Source organism: Rattus norvegicus, chromosome 9 (assembly GCF_036323735.1).
Source record: "Rattus norvegicus strain BN/NHsdMcwi chromosome 9, GRCr8, whole genome shotgun sequence".
Lineage (NCBI taxonomy): Eukaryota > Metazoa > Chordata > Mammalia > Rodentia > Muridae > Rattus > Rattus norvegicus.
Window position 1 is genome coordinate 83,113,884 of NC_086027.1, and position 21,539 is coordinate 83,135,422.

At 52.4% G+C, this 21,539-nt stretch overlaps 1 protein-coding gene across 6 annotated transcripts in view; it reads right to left on the reverse strand.

Annotated features, from left to right (window-relative positions):
* The window catches only part of Tns1 (tensin 1), a 210,940-nt gene that overhangs the window by 172,816 nt on the left and 16,585 nt on the right, over positions 1-21,539 (reverse strand). Inside the window, exon 1 of one of the 6 annotated variants that reach the window (XM_039083335.2) lies at positions 4,562-4,717. Within the exon in view, the coding sequence (XP_038939263.1) occupies positions 4,562-4,594 (33 nt within the window). The 5' untranslated portion in view covers positions 4,595-4,717. 6 annotated transcript variants of the gene reach the window in all.

Genomic DNA, 21,539 nt, shown 5'->3' on the forward strand with positions numbered 1-21,539 from the left:
GCTTGGTGCTTGTGTGATGGACCTGACCAATGTAGTAGCCGAAAACCATCTGTAACTCCAGTTCTTCTGAATTCCATGGGTATGTGGCATACATGCATACACACAAACAAAAGATTTATACACGGGGTTGGGAATTTAGCTCAGTGGTAGAGTGCTTGCCTAGCAGGCGCAAGGCCCTGGGTTTGGTCCCCAGCTCCAAAAAAAAAAAAAAAATTTCTCTCCTGAACTATGTGATGACACGCACACCTGTAATGGCAGTGCAGGGAGACAGAGGCAGAAAGGGATGGCACAGCCTAGACTATACAGCATGCCCAAGGCCAGTCTGAGCTACACAGCAAGACCTGGTCTCTACAAAACATCAACTGGGCTGGGGACTTAGCTTGGTTGGTAGAGAGCTTTCTCAGCATGCCACATCCCTAGGTTTATCACTAACACCATAAAAAAAACCAGGCATGGTCCTAACTACCTCTAATCCCAGCACTTCAGAGGTAGAGACAGGACAATCAGTATAAGTCAAGATCATTCTTTATACATAGTGAGTTCAAGACTGGCCACAGCTACGTAGACCACCTTCAAAAATGTATGTATGTATGCACGCATGTATTGTGTGTGTGTGTGTGTGTGTGTGTGTGTGTGTGTGTGTGGATGCATGTCTGATGTGAGAGATCTTTCCTAACCATTCCCTTCCCAGTCCTGATTTTTGGTAACACTCATACAAGTTATCAGTTGGCTATAAGTCATTGAAGCACGTAGGTCTCCCAGTGGATAGACAGGGCATGAAGGAGCTTAAATGACAAGCAGTTAACTGATTTTCTCACTATGTGATCTCCCAAGCCATCTCTAGCCTTCAAGGGTGCTAGACAAGATCTCCGTCTACCCAAAGATTCAATGGCTGCCCCAACCCATTCCCTTGTCTCAGGAACACTGAGCCCATTGGTAAGGTGGCCTTAAACACCCTTCTTTCCCTCCATGATTCCCCTTCTATAGACCAAAGATGGACGGCTTGTCCCATTCTACCTCACAGAACCAGTGAGGTTCAAAAGAAATTGTGCAAGTTGAAGCAATGTACAGAGATGGATACCACAGAGAGAGAACTGGACCATGGAGGAACACTGCTTACTGGCTTGCTCTCCATGGCTTCTTAGGTTTACATTTAAATACAACCGACCCCCATCTGCCCAAGGGTGGCACCACCTAGAGTAGGTTGAGCCTCCCACATCAATCATGAGTCTAGATGATGCCCCACAGATTTGCCTACAGGTCAGACTGATGGAGACAACTCAACTGAGCCTCCCTCTTCCCAGATGCCAAGTTGACAAAGAACCATCACAGTGACAGAAGTGAGATTTGAACCCAGACAAGTCACGCTGTATCCTCTGCAGAGGAAGACCTGCACACTGGGATCCTTTGTACCATTATATGACCCCATTTTCATTGACCCGAATGCCTTGCCATGTAGAACTTCCAGAACGAGAGCCCTAGCTGGGTAAGCAAGAGATTGGGTTCTATCCTGCTTCTCCTGCTTGGTATTGGGAGAGCCATCATTTATTGCGCTCTAGTGTGTGAGAGGCATCTTCCTAAACATATGTGGATTCCCAGTGAACATTTAATACCCGGGTGCATGGCTTAGCAACAGAACACTCATCGAGCATGCGTGAGGACCTAGGATCCATCTCTAACAGTAAGGGAGAAAACTATCAGCCCTAAAGGTAGGTAGGAAAATCCATGGCACAGAGATGTGAAGAGTTTAGCCACAGTCACACAGCTCAGGAGTGCTGGGACAGGGTTAAACCCAGGCACATGGCACTTCCTGTCAGTCCCATGAAAGAGACAATGTGTTATTTCCCTCTGACCTGTGCGCCTCATAGGTCTTTAAGGATCTTTGCAACAGTAGAGTTTGGATGCTGGTGCTGGTTAGGGCCTTGCAGCCTCACCCCACCCCCACCATCAGGCAAAGAGAAGTAGAGGGTGAAAGTTCAGAGCAGGAAGTCATTGGAGGAGATGCATGGCCAGAACCATTCAAGAAAGAGGACTCATCAGGATAACTGAAATATCCACTCAGCCCTCCAAAGGAACCCAGCTTAGAAACTGGAACCTGTCATGGTCTGCAGCTGGCCTTGGAGAACACTATCCAAGATTCTGTGAGGTCCAGAAAGCTCAAGGGACCAGTGCTCGGCAACTGAGCTCGCTCAGAGCAGGGCGAGGACTGAGCTTGGTTCCAGTCTCTGGTTCAGGCCCAAGGAGCCACTCTCCAGTCTGAGAGCCAGTGTCCTCTCTAGAAGGAAGGGCTGCAGTCTGCTGCCATGCCCCACACCAACACGTTCAATTAATAGATGTGTAATTATTTTCTAAATAAACTCCACTTAACTGTAATAGCAACTGGAAGCACTTGATGGGAAAACCAACTTATGCATAATGCACTGCTTTGCTCCTCAGCTAATAAAGCAAGGTCGACTGCGAGGGCTTGTGAGGATTCTGGGCCACAGATGTGCGACCTCAGAGATGCAACATCTGCTTATCTCCCCAAAGAGAGCATGTGAATCCACATGCCCTGGGCACAAGGTCTATTTCCTCCAGATCTTGCCTTGACTGGCATGAGCGAGACTGCACAGCTAACCAGTTCTTAGCTCCAGGAGAGATAGACAGAGTCCATATGTCAGGAGAGACACATGAGTCCTGTACCACAATGTCCTTCCCAGGGAGATCCAGCCCCATCATATCAGGGTACACAGAACCCCTTAAGCCATGGAGGAGGTGTGGAGGAAGAGAGAGGTCAACATTTTCTCAGCATCTGCAGGGTGCCTAAGTCCCCAGTCTCTTGATGGCACTGTACATGTATTTACAGATAGGGAAACTGAGGCTCAGAAGCTATCTTGACTAACACTGCCCATTAGGTAAATGATGGAGCTAGGATTTGAACCCAGAACTGCCTAATATCAAAGTCCACATTCCTGCCATCCTGCCAGGCACCTCTCAATGCAAACTGACTCCCTAGACGGTTTCTGTAACCTCTGTCCAGGGCTCCTAGAATCAATGCCACCAAGTCCTCTCCTTTCCTGCTGCCAGCCAATCCTCACCTGGTCAACGCCCACCCAGGAGCAAGAACTGCTACAGCTGCCTCAGGCAGGACGTGGCATTCCGGGATGCTCCCTCTGCCTGTGTGTGCCCTCCCCCTGGAGAAAGACACAAAGGCCAATGGTAGGGACAGGGGCTGGGACATTATAAGGGACTAGGAAGGAATAGAGGAGGAGACGAAGGTTCTGCTGGTCTTACAAAAACTTAAGAAAGGCCATCCACACATGCTTTGATCACTAACTCCTGTTCCCAGGGAAGGCATCCACACTCAAGGACTTCACTATGTGCCAGGCGCTGTCCCGGGGCATTAAGATGCTCTCTCCTAACAGGCCCTCTGAAAATTGTTTTCTCCACTGGGCGGAGATCCTTCTCTTAAAACCTCTCAGCAGAAGTACCAACTGAGCCCTCCTGATGTCATCCTTGAGAATCTAACTGTGTCCTTCCTGCAGGATACCCTATCCACCACATCCTCAGCCTAGAACATGAACTGGGCCAACACCCTCATCTTACAGACAGCAGCAGCCCAGGAAACTACTAGAACATCCCTTGTTCCGGACACCCCACATTCCTCAATCCACAGGCAGACATTTGGCACCCAGTCAATGGGCCCCCAGACGCTTCTTCACAAAATGCCTATAGGTCATCCCTCCCATAACTTCCCTCAGCCTTATGCTACACTCAGTTTGACCGGTCTCCTGAGGACTAGCTCCCTACTATAGAGAGAGGGCAAGCAAGCCACATCTGGACGCTGGGTCTAAAGCCCCTTCCCCCCAGCCAGCCACGGCTCTCAGAAACCTCAGCCAAAGATGACTTCCTCGCCCTCCTGACCCCTGTGCATACCTCCCACAGCCCAGCAAAGTCCCTCTGAGGAGGAAGGGGTCTCCTCTTGCCCTTCTACCAGCAGCATCAAGTTGTCTCCCATCCCCCTTCCTGGGAGTCTCTACCCACCGCTTCTTCTAGCCTTAACCCTCCCACATGGCCCCCAGACCTGTCTGCATACATCTTCCCAAAGGAGAGACAGGCAAGATTGGGAACTCTTGGTAAGAACGGAGCACTTTGAAGAAAAGGTCTAGAAGAGACAAGCGTGACCGAAACAGAATTCCCCATCAACGCGGCTTTTCTGGGTTTAAGAGTCCAGGTGACTACTCTGGGTCCTCAGGCCCCCATCTCCCACCTCTGGCCAGTGCACTGACCCTTCCTCCTCAGGCTCATGCACAGAGCCACTGAGGGGAGTGACAATTTCCACCCCACTATTAAAAGGAACATAACAAAGTTTCTGACTCTGCTCGCAGTGCCTGCATCAGTGCCCGCTGAGGGAAAAAGGGAGACTGACTGGGAGAACCCAGAAAGGCAGAGCCCAAGGCCCTACATCTCCAGTCTATTCTTGTGTGCATTTCCCCTTCATCTGACCCCCCAACCCCCCAGGCTTCCTCCCTTAGCTGAAGAATAGCTGTGCGATCTCAGAGGTAAAGCAACAAGAACCTACCCAGAGCATGCAGGACAGACAAATCCACGTCATCTTCCCAGGGTCCTGTTCCTCTGCTGCAGGGTACGTGGGGCCTGCCAAGGGCCCTGCCAAGGGCCCCCTGAGCTTTCAGCGTCCACCAAGCAGGCAGAAGTGAGAGCAGAGTCCTAAGAAGCTGGTTCAGCCAGCATCTGGGCCTCCTCCCCCTCCTCTGCCCCACTCCTCCACCCCCCTCCTCCACACTCCTCCCCTTGTCCCAGCCTTCTCTCTCTTCTCTCCTCCCAGACTTCAGGGCTGGCTGGGGGGTAAGAAGCTCAGCTTAGCAGGGGGCGTGACAAGGACAGGGCCTAGGAGAGTCTGCCCAAGGCAGGGTTCTATGAAGCCACATCCTCCACAAGCACAGTATATATCCCTAGAAGGCCAGGAAGCTCCCTCCTGCCTCCTCCTGATCTGGGGCCTTGAAGCCTGAGATCTGCTCCAAATTGTAGACCCCACTCCAGAAGCTTCCTGACCATCAGTAGACACACAGACAGATTCTGATGGCATAGTCTGCACACCCCAGGACACCTAGGCTTCTCCCCAAGATCCTTGCCTTGGAACACACACTCATTTGCACATATGCAGCTAAGACAGACCCTGATGCCAAGGGCAAGCTCCCCAGAACAGGACAGGCCTTGACACAGGAGAAGCTGGTGATTGGAAGGCAGGGCCCTGCCCCCAGGCTGTGGATTTCATCCCAGTTTTTTTTTTTTCTTTCTGATTTCTTCCTCCCCTTTCTTTCTTTCTTCCAACATCTGTCCCAGCCCTTCCTGCCCTCTGAAAGGGAGCCTGCTGCAGGCTCTTGCGAGAGTCTGTTTTTCTTGACTGTACCCTGGGCCAACATTTGGTTTGCATTTTCCCACTTCCTTCTCTTTCTCCTCCTCCCCCCTCCTCCCCCTCCTCCTCCCTCTCCTCCCCCTCCTCTTCCTCCTTCTCTCCACTCTGGGAGCCCAGCTCTTGCCTTCCCACCCTTCCCCATGCAATATCTTTACCATAGTGCCCCACACCCTGCCCTCCCTGCTCCCCCACGTCTGCCCAGGGGGATAAAAGACGCTGGGAAGAAGACAGTGTTCAGGTCCAAATATATTCCCAGGAAGTCCTGCAGGGAGACTGACAGAATCTGTCCCAGGCCCCCACTGTCTGTATCCATCCCCCAAAACATAATAAACCATTTCTCTCCTGAGCTCTGGCCTGGCTGAACCAAGTGAGGGGTGGGTGAAGGCTGTGAATAACAGCTCTCTGGAGCTATCCACGTAGGGACAGGGGCTCAGCCAACGCCCTCTGTGGAGGCACAAACATCAGGAAGCAGTCCAACTTACAAACACACTCGGGCCAAGGACAGGGCCCCGCCCAGGGTAGGCACTTGGAGACCATTTGCCTGGACTGAGTCACCCAGCAAGAAAGTCCTCTGGCCTGGGCTCCTATGCACACGTATGAGTGTGCCCGGCTTACCCATGTCACGTGGACAAAAGATTCCCTTCTTCTCTTTGACCTGTCCAGGGTCATGCTTTGACACTGTATCAATACCACATACAGCATAACCCCAGAGTCATGGGGATCTGTCCAGCCAGGTAGGTGAGCTCCCAACCCAGCCAAGTTATTCCCCTAGAAACAGAGGAAGGAGAGGACCACTTTCCCTTTTCACCTCAGAAAACCTGACCCCACCAGATACTCTGGCTTCACACTATTTAAGGAGTTAGGGGTGAGAGCCTGAGTCCCCTTTGCATCCTTCTCTAGGCTCTTCTGCAGAGCTGGGGGGGGGGGGGGGAGCTGAGAAAGGGGATTTGCATCCCTTGCTTCTTAATGCCTGGAGCATCCCCAAGCCCAGGTCCCCCATCCCCAAACCTGACTGTTATATCTAGCTGCCAGTGGCTCAGAAAGAACCCAGTGTTATTCTTATAGCCATAAGGGGCCACAGATAGTCACCCTTACAAACCTTCTCCTCTCTCCTGGTTGGAGCATCACAGTTCCCTGAGAGCCCTTGCTCTGCCCAGAGCCCATCCCTGGTCCTCCTGGATCCTATTCCCTCTGAAGATGCTCAAGGACTACGCTGCCTGTTCCCACAGCCCCTAGCTGCTGTCACAGAAGACAAGCCACCCCTCCCCAGCTACTTTCTGAGGAGTTCTGGAAAGTCATGTCAGAAAACAGGCCAAAGACACCATAACAATGACACCAATTTGTCTGACCTCCACAAACCCTGAAGGGGCTCTCCAGTCTCCCTTCCTTAGACCAAAACCACCGAAGGGTTCTCTTAGAGGAACTAACACCCCTTCTCCTTCTTTGCAAAGTTCTTGGTAGCCTCTCCTGTACTTTAACCCTTCCCTGTAAAGAAATACTTTCTACTACTTAATGATTATCTCCCTGCTGACTGTTAAATGCCAGCCTTGTTGTTTTCTGCTCTTCAGAGCTGCCTGTGTCCTTCCAGAGCTGAACATGGGAGAGCTCCCTGTTTGTATCCCTTGAGCCAAGTATACAAAAAATGCCGAGATGGCTAAGCAAGTCCCATGAGTTGTCCTCTGACCTACACACACAGTGGCCTCTCTCTCTCTCTCTCTCTCTCCTCTCTCTCCCCCCTCTCTCTCTCTCTCCCCTCTCTCTCTCTCCCCCCCCCTCTCTCTCTGTGTGAGATAGATAGATAGATAGATAGATAGATAGATAGATAGATAGATAGATAGATAGATAGATGTAATTTTGTGGTTTTGAGATAGGGTCTCCCTATTGGAGTCCTGAGTGGCTTAGAACCCATTATTTAGAAAAAGTTCTCAAACTCATAGAGATCCATCTGGCTCTGCCTCCCGAATACTGGGATTAAAGGAGTGTATCATCATGTGGGGTTAAATGTAGTTTACAAAAATAAAATAAAATAAATAATAAAAGAGCCTGGCATGGTGGTATAAGCCTTTAATCTCAGCACTGAGGGGGTGAGGCAAGGTTGGATCTCTGTAAGTTCGAGGCCAGTCTGGTCTAAACAGTGAGATAATGGGTTGTAGGACAGCCAGGACTGCATACAGAAACCCTGACTAGAAAAAAAGTGGGTAAGCCAACCAATTAGCCAAGAGGCCCTAACATATTTTCCTCCTGTTAGCGTCTCCTAAGCCCTTCCAAACCCTTCCTTCTCTCCTCCTCAAAGAAATGTGAGCAGCCCTGCCTGCTACCTTTGCCCAAACGTGCAGTGCCCACCCACCGTCAGGACCCCCTCTGTCATGGCCTCCGATCTGAACTCCAGCAGGCAGTCCCACTGGAGGTCTTGATCATCTTGAGAGCCCCACACGGTACCTGGAGTCTAATGTGTTACATGCAGCAGATATCAGGTACACACTGGTGAGCTAGCTGAGTTCCCTATGGGTGACTCCAGGAGCCTAAGAGCCCAACCACCACCCTATGCCACCCTGCCTCTGAAATAGACAGCTAGGCAGCAGTTTCTGGCTTCCTTTCAGCTGTCTTTTCCACAGCAGACCTCCTGGCCCCTCCCTCTGGCCCCCCTGTGGTGTAACCAGCTGAAGAAACAGGCTTGGCTGTAGGCTCTGGGCCAGTGGTAGCTTCCAGACACCAGGGAGGGTCCATGGGCCAGGGAATGAGCTAATGGTCTTGGCTGTCCTCTGCTCCTCAGTTTCCTTGACTATAAAATGGTCAGGCTGACAGCCCCCAACACCCATCCCAGATCTTGTTGAAGCGTCCTAGAGCAAGGTCCACCAAATCCATTCTTCCCACCCCTGAAGCATGTCCCTTAAAAATTGTCTGCTAGCGTTTCACCCAGCTTTCATCATGGCACCGAGCCACCCCTTGTCCCCACCTGCCACAGAATCTGAAGGTCGCAGAGTGTTAGAGCATTTCTAAGCTCAGCTGGCCTGAGCATCACAGTGAGAAACTTCAGGACCTAAGGGAGGGTGGGGAGGTAATTGTGGTACTTGAAGTCAGGCGTCTGTCCCCACCCTCCTCAGGCCTTTGGAGGGACCTCCCTCTCAAAGCCCCAAATCTATGTTTTTATGTAAAAACTGATTACAAAATATGAAAAGCACACATTTTAAAGTGTTAGCTATGGTTTTGTTGTTTGTTGTTTGGTTTTTTTTTTAACTTGGAAAGGCAAATTATGTATCTGTCAGAATGATCTGGCCTCTGGGACACTTCTCATCTCACCTAAGGTCCTTGTTGAGCAGATAATTAACTGTACTGTGGTCAAGGGCAGCATGTGATCTCCCAGGAGTTGCATTAGGAGCATAGTTCACGGTCTTCTGACTCCAAGATCCCAGATTTCCTAGGTTCTCCTAAGTTTTTCCTTAGCACTCTGCTCAGCAGATGCCACATAGCCAAAGGTCGCCCTCGGTTCTTCCCCTGCAATGCATTCTCTTTACCCTGAGGTTGGACACCTGAAACCTCTCTCAAAGACAGAAGAGAATGCAGAGGGCTGGAACACCCAGCTATATATCGCCACACACCTTCTGCCCTCTAGACTCTGCCACTTGCCCCTTACCCAGGAAAAATTTACACACACTAACCAGCCATCCTACCAACCGTCAACGTAAAGGTACACCGAGGGGTTGAGCAACTTGCTCGAGTCACACAGCTAGGACATGAGTCAGTGGCGTCCCAGGCATCTGATGCCTCATCTCCTAGGGATAGGGTTTTGTTTTGTTGCCCCGGGAGCGGAATAGTCAGTCACCCAGGGACAGCGGTCATGCTCCCTTGTTCTGGTGACTGTTAACTGTCCTTTTCACTTCTCATTCAAGAGCTGATGTTATAACTCCAGGAAGGAGGTGAGCTGCCCAGATTCAGCAGGGTACAAGGACAAACAGAACGAAGAGCTAAGGTAAGTGTTCCTGTGTCCATGGGTCAAGACGAGACCCACTGGCTTTCCCCTGGCAGGCAGGAGTTGGACCCTGCTGCTTCTAGGTCCATCCTGTCTAGCTAACAATCCACACCACCTTCCCCATTCATAGGTACTCTTTGAGGTCTTTAGGGTCCCAATAGCTCCTGGACCACTGTGTGATGTGCAGGCAAGGATGGAATGGCTTCTCCAGTCCCGTCAGCAAGCTCTGGTATGGGATTCCAGCAGCCCAGAGCACAAGGTACTTCATCCTGATGCCCACTGAGGCCCCTCATAGACAACCCCAAGCCCTGCTCCCAAGCCCAACACTCCTCTAAGACTAAGAATGCTCCCCTGCACTCCCGAAATCTGAGTGCTCCATAGGAGGTAAAGCGGAGTCTCAGGCAGGCCCTATCCCAGCCTTCATTCCTACAGCTGACACAGGAAGGACCATAGACATTCTGTACTCCCCTCCCCCACCTCCAGTCCACCAGCGCCCTGGAAAGGGACAGTGTCTGGGCCCAATCCTGATAATGTTTAATAAGCTCCTTCCCGGCTCCATGATTTTGATCTCCTTCCCGGCTCTAATTTCCTGACTGACTCAAGCCCTCAAAGGCTGCAAGAGGCAGCTAAGCCCTTGCTGCAACCCCCAAGCTCAGTCCTGGCTCCGAGGAAGTCGAGTGGAGCCTCTCCTACCCTGCAGATGAGGAAGAGTAATTGCTGGACTGCTGGATCCACTGACCTGGTCCCGGCTGGCCATTTCTCAATGCAGACCGTTCCCAAAGCTGAAAGCCAGTGTCTGCAACATCTGGACTGAGAGCCTAAGGGATGGTGGCTGGGGCTCCAGTCCTGCACTCCCCAGAGGCAGCGCCTGCCTCCCAGCCAATCCCCAGGGACAATGCATTTTGCTGGAAAATTTCAAAGCATATCTTGGGTGACTGGGGCAGAAGCCTGCTGGCACCTTTCCTCACTGCGGAATGGCAGAGAGGGAAACTGAGGTACAGAGGCAGCACCCGTAATAAGGAGCTAGGAATTTCTGAAGAGTAAGAAGGGAAGAATGGCTACTGGCATATTTCCACATCCGAAGAAGGCAAGAAGGAAGTCAAAACAAAAGTACCCTCTATTTTTGCTGAGTCCCCTTCACTAGAGTGAGCACATTGTCAAGCACCCTATGTGTGTGGTACAGATGTTTTTTGTAATTTCTATTCTCCACATAGGAAAACTAGTACACACAGCTGTCACTGCCCAGATCCTCGGCTAGTAGGTGAGACTGTCAGAATCCAAGGCAGGCAGGCTGACTCCATCACTGATTCTCCTAACTACAGTGCTCTAGTGTGCCCGCCACGCCACTCTGGAGCTGAACTAGCTCCACAGAGGATCAAACACCACAGCCCTCTGCCTCTGGAAGCCTCATTAGGGGCTCCCAGGGAAATAGTAGCCATGCTGTTGGGGGGGTCCCCCTGCCCCTCCACTCAAGATTCCTGGCCGTATCCCAGTCCCTCATTCTAGCTGCATCCCACATAAACTACTTTGAAGACACTGCCAGAGTGTATCTAGAGGAGTCCTAGGGAGAAAGCCCAGACAGACCCCCATTCTCAGTACAGCAAGTGCTACCTCACCATGACCCCCAAAAATCCACCTGCTGATCCCTTCCTGGGACCAACTCTCTTCTTATGCAGTTCTGAGGCCCCTCAACCTTTCTGAATAGGCAAAGTCCTTTCAGAAGCCACCTAAATAGCCACTCCCTTTTTCGTCTCATCTTCCTGCATTAACTCCAGGGACTCTGAGATGGGGGCAGGGGTAGTTTCCAGGAAAAGGTTTCTCTTCCTACAGAAATTAAAAAACAAACAAACAAAAAACCCAACTCCCAAAATGTCCGGTCCCCTATTTTCTAGGACCATTCCAAGACTCAGGCTATCCATCAGACTTCTGATGCTAAGCGTCTGCACTACAGAATGACAGCTACTCCCCCTCCTGGATCGCCCAGCACGGGCTAGGGACTCCCCCAGGATTCCCTACAGACACGAGAGCCAAGCTGACAAGGCCACAATGGTGAGGCCCTGAAAGTGAGAGGTAATCCATCAAACTTAACGGGAAAGGAGGAGTTGGCTGGAGGGCTGGAAGGGACCAGGTGACACGTTACCTGGCTGCGAAGGCAGAGGCGCAGGGGCAGGAGGCAAGAGAAGAGGTACTTGCCCCAGCGGATCACGCAGGAAAAGCACCAGCTCAGCCGAGCCATGTTGCCTGGAAAAGTAGGTGCCCAGGGCACACGGGTGGCGAGAAGAGGACCGAGACGCCTGTTGGGGACCTAGGGGCAGAAAATCAGCGCCCTGCTCCGGGCATCTCCCGGGGCTTCGGTCCCCAAGGAGTAGAGAGTATCCTGCCCCCTCTAGCGGGAGGAGCGGGGCAGCGGCCCCTCGGCGCGGCTCCAGCCTGGTTTCATCTCTTCCGAGCCCCTTCGGGTAGCTGCAGGACTCTTCCACCCTAGGGGCCTTCCTTGGCCGCTCCCTCTCTCCTCCCTCGGCGGCGACGTGTCAGCCTCCAGCCTCTGCCGCCGGCTTCCCGGGCGCTAGAGCCCGGTAACTTCTGAGGCTGTGGGGACCCGGCAGAGGCGGTGCCAGGCGCAGGGCGGCCGCCTGCGGGAAGGAGCGACAACAGCATTGTGCTCGCGCTGCAGTGAGTGTGTGAGAGTGTGTGCGCACACGTGGATTCCCTCTAGGCCTCCCTCCGATTCCCAGATTGCTCCCTAGAGCATAATGTGATTAACTTAAACGGAGGCCACCGGCTTCCACCGCTCAGCAGAAACCTGCAGGCGCAGGGTGTGCACACGGGGACCCAGAACAACTTCGGCATCCTCTGGCCATGGCCACACCCCTACTCATCGTCAGGGATCCTTTTGCAGCCCACTCCACAAGTGAGGGAGCCCAGAGTACAAAGCACCCCAACAGGTTGGAAGGACCACGCCTCCCTCCTCCTGGGTGTAGCGAGCTCTTCGCATTTTCTCTCTGCCCTGCTGGGTGTCACTTCCCTGCCTCTGAGAGACTCCGGGGATTGTAGATGGGGTGGCTTTCGGGAATAGGGTTTGGTGGTCATCACACTAGGACCCTAGAATTAGAAAAAGGAAGAGAAGACAGACGCAGGGCTCTGGAGAAGCCAGCAGACAAAGGCAAAGAGGACCCACAAGGAAGAGTGGGGGAGTGGCGGCCAGCACTGAATTTCTTCTGAGTCTGTGGCTGCCGAGAAGCTAAGAGGGCAACGGGCCAGGAGCTGAGCGGAGGCTGCTTCCTCAGCAACTGAACATTGCTCCCCCCAACCCCCTGCAGACCCTGGCCCCTCTCCCACTGCCGAAATCCCAGGGCCTGGGTTTCCCCCAAACCCCTCCCATCTCAAGACCAGATTTCTAGATATGTTCCGCTGTCTGCTAACCTCCAGGGTCTTTCTCAACTTGCAGCTAAGGGCCTGAGAGTCTTACTAGCTGCTCCTGCCGCCCCCCTCCAGACCCCCCTCCGGCTCCCTGCCTCCCCCAGACTCTCCTGCAATGCAGAGGCATTCTTAGGTTCACCCCTGCATCACCCCCCCCACTCCGACACACACCCTCCCAAGCACTTCCCTGCCCCACACCAGACAACACAAGAGGACCGGATGGGAAGAATGGCGAAAGGCCAGCCAGAAAGAAGAGATAGCTCCTGGTGTGCACGTAGAGACAGAGACAAACAGACATAAAGACAGTCAACCAAGGGGCCCCATGATGAAACTTCAAAATGAAGAGTGGAGAGATGGGGAGAGGTGGTCTGACAGCATTCATGAGAGCCCATTCCCAGAAAATAGGCCTTTGTCTATGCCCACTAACCCAGTGAAGTCCCCGCTGGCTCTGGTCAGTATTGTTCCAAGCCTGAGGGGAGCCTCACCCTCCATTGCCTCCCCACCTTGGGACCCCAGGAAAGAGACTGAGTCTGGAGGAAATGGAGTTTAATCCTTAGCATGTGGAGTGGGTGATGCATAATTGAAAGGAATCACTGAGTTTTTAAAGATTGGAGGAAGTTCCTCCAATAGAATTGGCTGACAGGAGGCTCTGCCTACCCCAAAGGAGGGAGGCAGGGTAGCTTTTTCTTCAAAAGATTCTCAGTCAACTCAGTGCTAAGAGTATGCTATAGGGCTGGGAGGTGGGCAGGAAGTGAAGAAGGCGATGGCCAGACCCAGCCTTCTGCAGCCTGGAACCCTGCTAGACAGGCCTCATAGGCAAAGCTCCACAGCTAGACTCTGTTCAGCAGGAGGAACCTTTGGCCAAGGACCCTCTCCAGGGGGAGGGAAGAGTTTGTGACACCGGGGACAGGAAACCAAGCGTGTTGCTGCCTGGAGAGTCCTCACAAATGTACCACACCATACCTGTCTCAATTCATGGAAGTCAAGGTAATGCTACACAAATCCGCTATTCTAATTCCACCAGAATCCCTGTAGAATCTCTTCACCCTCTCAAAGCCATTCCACAACCTCCTGCAAGATTCTAGCAAGAACCCTTTTTACTTTCTCTTCCTTCAAAACTCTTTGGAGAAAGATTCATGGTAAGCTTCCAATTCCCAAAGCCTCGTCCCAGTCTTGTTTCAGGTTGTTTGAGACAGGGTCTCACTACGTAGCCTTGGCTGACCTGGAACTCTCTTTATAGATAGCAGGCTAGCTTCGACCCCATACAGATCTGCCTGTCTCTGCTTCCCAGATCATTACAGCCTTAAACCACCATGTCCTTCTTCTCCTTCCAGTCATGGTCCTCCTGCTCCCTCACGTCCCTGGGATACCAGCAACTCCATCCAGTTCACAGTAGCTTCTTGGTCTGTGTCCCTCCCTGTCAGCTCTACATCCCAGGCCAGGCCCCTGAGCCTCAGGTACAAAGGTACACAGTTCCTCACTCATGCATCAGATGCAGACATGGGGGGTGGGGGCATGGATTAGAAGTGAAATGTGGCACAACAGAAGGATTAGGTAAGTCTAGGCAGGACCCTGTGTGATAGAGGGCTTCACTAGCAGACACCACATAAAGACGTCTCTACTCTTGCATGTGGGGGCCAACAGTGAACCTTGTCTCTCCAGTGACACTGTCTTTTTAAGATTTATTTATTATATATAGTACACTGCAGCTCTTCAAACACACCAGAAGAGGGCATCAGATCTCAATACAAATGCTTGTGAGCCACCATGTGGTTGCTAGGATTTGAACTCAGGACCTCTGGAAGAGCAGTCAGTGCTCTTAACCACTGAGCCATCTCTCCAACCCTCCAATGACACTTTTGATACATTCATTTTGTCTGTTGTTTGTTTGTTTGGGAAGCATGCACATGTCGTGGCTTACATGTGGGGGTTAAAGTTCAACTTGCAGTAGTCAGCCCTCCCCTGCCAAGGGGGTACTGTGGGCTGAATTCAGGTTCTCAGGCTTGGCAGCCAGAACTTACATCTATCGAGTCATTTCCCCGATCCCCAGTGACACCTTTAAAGAGCTGGTCACCATCCAATGAATGACTGACTGCTCTTGGTCTTACTCTCCATAAGATATGACCTTCTCCAGGCTTCCACAGACTCAGGGGCCTGACTTCCAGCCCTGACAGCCCCTGGTCTCCACTCCTCCCATCCTGCTAGATCCCAGGTGGGCATGGGATAAAGGCAGTGCTGTGGGTCCATCGGGGCTCGAAAGAATAGGAATTTCTTCCTCCGGTGTGATCAGTCAGTTGTATAAATGCCTGGCACCATGATGGGTTGGTGCCTCAAAACTGTCAGCCAAAATAAATACACCCTCTTATGAGTAGATTTTGTCAAGTATGTTTAAAAATAAATTTTATCTCTTTTTTTCTTTTTTCTTTGAGTGGGTGTGGGTGTGGGTGTGGGAGGGGAGAGAGAGAGGTGTATGCAGGTAGCTACAGAGTCCAGAAGATGACATCAGATCCCCTCCCCTGGATCACAGGTAGGTGAGAACTGACCTCGAGGCAGATCCCAATCCCAGGCATGATAGGGTAGAGGCCATCTGTGGTCTACCCACTACTACATATCCACATATTCTTAAGTCAGGGCCAGGAGGGGTCCCCCTTTCCCACAGCAAATCAAGGCAAGAAGGAAAGGGTTCCCAGAGGGGCCAGTACAGGTGTCAGGAAACAAGAGAGCAGGTCACAGCCCAGCTGTGCCCCGGGACAGCCGTGGGAGGAGGGGCTACCAGGCAGCACAGCACAGAGTCTCCTCTGTGTTGGGCCCTGCCGGCTGCAGTGCCCCAGGTTAGTTTTGTCTCCCAGGACAAAGGCAACTCCTGTTAGAGGAGAATCCCAGAGCATTTGATCTCAGGCTCTGGGTCTGTCTTTCACACCTAGAGAGAGGTGTGCAGGCATGGTTCCCTGGGGACCTCCCAACCCTCCCCCATGAAGGGCTTGGATCCAGTAATCCCCCTTCTTTCCCTACTTGCCACCTGCTCACAGGAGCTAGTGTTCTCTCTCTCTCTCTCTCTCTCTCTCTCTCTCTCTCTCTCTCTCTCTCTCTCTCTCGGTCTCTCTCTCTCTCTCTCTCTCTCTCTCTCTCTCTCTCTCTCTCTCGATGCCCCAGGGGCCCCAGGAGGTTTGCTGTCAAATGCCCCCACCCAGCCCCAGGGTTGGCCTCCTGGTCCTTCAGCTCCCTCATCAGGGTCTCCTCAACTGTACTCACAAGATCAATCACCCAACCAGGCCCAAGGCATAGAACTCACACCCAGCCCGGGCCACTCTGCCTATAACAGAACAGATCCTGCAGAGTAGATCTGACTCAGATGGGCTCCAGTGGCAACAGCTCCAGGCAGCCTCCTCTGGTCAGCCCACAGGAGTCCTTCCATTCCCTCCAGCTTTTCTGTGCACACTGATAGCTCTCATTTCCTTGTTGATATATCTGCTGGCCTCTTCCGTCTCCATTTCTTCCCCACCACAAGGCCAGCTCTAGAAGCCACTGTCCATCACCCTCAGGTGTACCCCAGTACCTAGCACAGGATCTGACATGTGGAGTTTAGCATATGGGAAATAAACAGGAGCTCATTTGAAAAGGGGGTGGGGAGAAGAGAGGGAAGGATGAAGGGGGAGACATCCCTTCCAGTTTCCAGATCCTGGCCATTGGCCACTTCGAGAGTTCTGCTGTCACTGCAGTTAGGTCAATAAGGTCTTTATGCCCCCATTCCACCCACCCTGACAAGAGATACCCTGATCCCTCTTCTGAATCAGTCCTCCAGGATCCACTCAAACTTAGAAATGCCCCATTCTTTCCCTACCCCTGCTTTTCAGAGGACTCTGAGGCCCTGAATGCTACAGTGATTTGCTGTGCTTGGCCAGCAAGTGTCAGTGTCAAAGCCAACGGGGGGGCCCCTGTTCCTGGTCCATTGCTTCTCCACAGCATAACATGGTAGCCAGAAGGAAAGAGGGCAATTGTCATCCTCCTAGGGGTGTTCCTTCACCACTACTAACCTAGGTCTCTGATCTTCTACAGTCCAGAAGTTCCTTCAAATAGCTAACCTCCAGTCCCCCTCTCAAATTCCAAACCGCTTCCTTGCTTCCTCGTTTCCTCGAGTCTGCCTTCCTCAGGAAGAATAGCTTGGTCACTCTCTTCTACATAATAAACGCCTCCAGACTGGCAGTGCGTTATTCAGGACCCCTCCTCTCCCCACCCCCACCGCTCTCTGTTCTCTGGGCTGAGAATCCTGGTCCTCTGGGCCCCTTTCCAAATGATTTCCATCACCACTCAGCCGCCTAGGACATGATTAACGGTGGAGGGGGGGAGGAGCAGGGACAGGCCAAGCAGGCTATTGATCCACTAGGGACCCCCAGGGTGGGGAAGGAAGGGCAAGGGCCCTGAGGTCATCCTGGTCATCCCTTCACCCTGGAGTGTTCTTTGCAGGGCCCAGAATGGAGACTGCAGGCCTGGGAGCTTGGCTGCTGGGTGGGAGCCCAGTCCCTACAATAAGATTACAGCAGGGAAGGTCTAATTGATTCTGATGGATCTGAGAAAGGCGGGGATGAATGGAGTGCAAGGAAGGAGGGTGGTGGAAGGGGATCAGGAGAGCAGGTCAGGGAAACCCCTTTTTGCATGAGCATTAGCTAATAAAATCATGGAGTGCCCTGCCCCCACCTCCACAGCCCCTCCCGTCCTGGGAAGCCAGCCACTGCCAGCCTAGCCCCAACTCCACAGAGAGGCACAGGGGCAGAAAGCTGACCTAAAACCTCAGGGACCCAAAGGAGAAAGAAAGGCTGAAACACATTTTCCCCGAGGGAAAGATGGGGCATAGTCTGAGGCACAGACAGATCAACAGGCTCTGCCCAGCTCTCCTTAACCATGTCTCTTCATGGGGGCCTTTCTCAGCCCACTTCCAGAGCAGTGTTTCCCGTAGTGTGACAAATGGGAATCTAAAAGTGGGTCCTATGACTCTCGTAGACCTTCCTCAGCCTCGGCCTACAGATGTCTGAGAACATAGGCAGAGGCCAGGTCATTCGAACAGACCTCTTTAGGACAAAGAGAACAGAAGGAAGGAAAAGATCTCCAAGAGAAAACTCCAAGCTGACAGAGGGAGGGGCTGAACAGAACCCCACAATCTAGAGCAGAGAGCGGGCTGCAAATGGAGAGAGGTGGGCAGAGTAGGAAGACCTAGGGGGCCAAGCTGAGGGGCAGGAAGGTGATTGGCTCCTCCCTTCTAGAAGGAGCAAGGGGGAAAAGGAAGGGGCACAGAGAGAGGGAGATGGCACAGGCCAGCCACCCAAGGACACTGAATTGAGAAGCAAGCCAGACCTGGCCTCATCCACTGACTGCAGAAACAGCTGGTCTTGACAGGCTCGCCTCCCCAGGCTCAGTGCACAAGAAAGGAGTTGCTACGGTGGTCCAAGCTCAGGTCTCCAGAATGCTATAGCTACTGTAGTTGGGAGCCAAGTCCCAGGGTGGAGAACCTTAGATGGACCTAGACTAGACAGGCCCAGAACAGGCTCTTGGATGGTGTGACAAGAGTCGTCCCCACTCCACAGATGCAAGAAATATGACACCTCAACTGGTTCTAAACTGCTGTACCCTCCAAGTCAGAGCTTGACATTCTTCTACAGACTTACTTCCCTCCTCTTCCCCAATCTTAGTGGTACAATTTGGATTCCTCCTCACCCTGACCCCAAAATTCCCAATCCCACTCCATGGTCCCCTGAGTCCAGTTTCTAACACATTTTGTTCTTGTTCTGTGTGTAGCTTCAGAGTAGAGCATGCCTGGCCAGGTTCAAGCAGACCAGAGAGAAGGTCTTGCCCTGTGAATGAATCAATCTGGACCCCAGCCCCTCTGGGGGACTCAACATTCTCATCCATGAAATGGGTATCACCTCTTATCTCCCAAAGAGAAGGACCCAAATACAAAAAAACTAACATCCAAATCCTGGCCCTGGGACAAATCCAAGGTCATGGGGCATATGACCTTGAGGTACTGTGTCATCCTGAGCTACCATTAACATCTTCTATAGAATAGAGACAAGAAGCTGACCTCCCAGGGAGAAATAAGGAGTGAATTAAATGTAAAAATTACCTATACCCGCTTGACATACCAAGGCACCCATAGGCACTTGAACAAGTGTCGTAAGACCTGGCACCAGTTGGAGAAAATGCCTCCTCTCAGTAGCGCATCCCAGTCTGCAGGTTGCACAATGACCACCCCATCTACCAGCCAGGGCTTTTTCTACCAGAGCACGGTGTCTGGAACACGCAGTTCATAGCCCAAGCCAGGCATGAACACTGCGGGAGGGGAGCCAGGTGTCCCAAGAGGACAGCAAAATAGTGCTGGCCAGGGGTGGGAAGTGGGCCAAAGAGGAGGTAAGATGCGGCTGCATGAAGGGCTTGGGTCCAAGGAGAGATGGGGCAAGAGGCTGCCTCTCACTTAGGGAACATGGGAGTGGAAGCCAGTAATAAATTTCTGGGAGCTTTTACCCCCACCATAATCAAAGATGAATGGAAGGAAACAGGCCAGGGCTAAAGCAGGAAGTATTTAAGTTGACAGCAGGAATCACCGCCAATGAGACATTACACTGCTGGAGAGACCTCTGTATTCACCCTACCATTCTCCATACTCCTCTTTTAAAACCAACCCTCTCAAACAGAGACTTCTGTTTTCAGAACAAAAATATCATAAATTCCTCTGCACCTTTTCAAGAAGCCCCATGCCCAGAGTCTCCACTCCCATTCAGCTCCACACCCAAAGAATCAACTTTCCAAAACCCAGAACTCACACCTACCTACCCTCCACAGGTCTACTCAGCCCCTCAGCCCCCTGGGTAATAAGGTCACATTCCGAGCAGACAGCTGTGCCTTCCAACTGTTCCCAGCTGGGCCGCACCTGGGCCCTCCCACCTGGCTCCTTGCTGCTCTTGACTTCCGGCCTCAGGCTTTCTGCCTGTAGGAGGTAGAGTAAGGGTGCACAGGCTGAGTGTGTGAGCAGGGAAGCAAGGAGGAACTGTAGCCACCTGGGGAATGCTTGAAGGAGGGCTAAAGACAGGAGAAAGGGGACAGAGGGTCTGCCCCTCAGGGGCCCTGGATTAGAACCATGTCCAGCCCACCAGGCAGGGTAAGGCCACCTAGACATGGAAAATGGAGCTGTCTGGCCATGTTGGACCCCAAATGACAGGGATGGCATACTCCTACCTTCACCTCCCTCAACAACTCTACTCCTGCAATAGGCTTGCCTGCTAGTCCCCAGTGGAAGACCCAGCCCCCTGAGGAGGATGAGTCCTAGTGAGGAGATCAAAAGGGCTCTAAAGGCGAAGTGTACTAACCCACCATCACATTTGTGCTGTCTGTCTTACGGCTCTTCTCAGACAGGATTTCCTGTCCACTCTCTGTCCGTATCTCCAGCAGACGGCAGGTAATCTCGCAGTGTGTGCTGTGTTGCTCCAAGGCCTACTTACCGCCCGTGCACAGTTGGAGACACTTGGACAAAGCCAAAGAAGTGACATTCTAGCCAGTCTCAGCCCCAAGTCAGATTCCCTCCAGCAGGCTCATCCTCTGATCAGCAGATTCATAGGTGAATGAGCCAGCCCTCAGCTTCTTCAACCCCAGCCAGGAAGTAGCCATGTCACCCCCTTCTAAGGCCCGGGCCTCCTCCTCCATCCTGACAGGAAAGGGCTAAGGCCCAACTGAGCCCTTTCCTCAGAGCCCACTCCCACCTCCACCCACCCCCTGGATCACTTGTTAAATATTATCATTATATTTTATATATTATATATATGAATCATTACCACCCCTGACAACAGCATCAAACTCAGGGGAGCTGGCGAGAGAGAGTAAGCCGCAGCAGGCTGAGGAGCGGCCAGTAAACAGCTGTCCTCCCTCGGTGGCCCCCATAAGACTCAGGACTGATGGGCACAGACACCTTGGCGACAGAGATGAATGTGAACCTGGAACAGGAAAGACAGTGAACACTGAAGAAGCCATCACCGTCCAGATCTCCCTTCAACTGCAGAGACAGGAAGCTATTGTCCAAAGAAGAGTAAGACAGTACCAGGCCTGGGGACATGGGGCAGGCACTGAAAAGCAAGGTGTTCACTGTTCTGGGTGGCAACAAAGTGGGGTCTTCTCTGGGGATCCAACAATGTAGACACCCAGTGGCACTGCCGGGAGTTCACCTGTGAAAATGGCCCAGCTGGATGCAATCGGTCCTCCCTTTGTGTTTCTAACTTGCACTGCTGAACCGAAAACTGGGCTCCAATCATCTGAGAGGAGCTTTCAGGAAAAGTCCTAAAGAACCGGAGCCACCTGGAGGAAGCAGTGTAAGAAGAAAGGCCACGATGAGATGGTCATAGCACCCTCAGGGGGAGGAAAGGAGAAATCACATCCGTGGAACAAGAACAGAATGCGATTAAACAAGGAGAGCCTTTGGGGAACCTAGGGTATTGGGAATGTCAAGGCCCTGAAGACCCAGCACAGCCACAATGTCCGCGGCACTCTGCATTCTCTGTGCCACTCCAGCAGAAGGCAGGGCTCTCCTCTCCTGGACTCGGGTCCCAGAGCTGTAAGCAAGAGCTTAGCCACATTTGAGACCAGCAAGGGGATGGAGGGTGTGCACAGGCCAGAAAGAAAGAGGTGAGGAACCAAAGGTCTGATGAGTCTGGCTGCCTGGGGAGCCTACAGTAAGTGGGTCCTGCTGGCCCC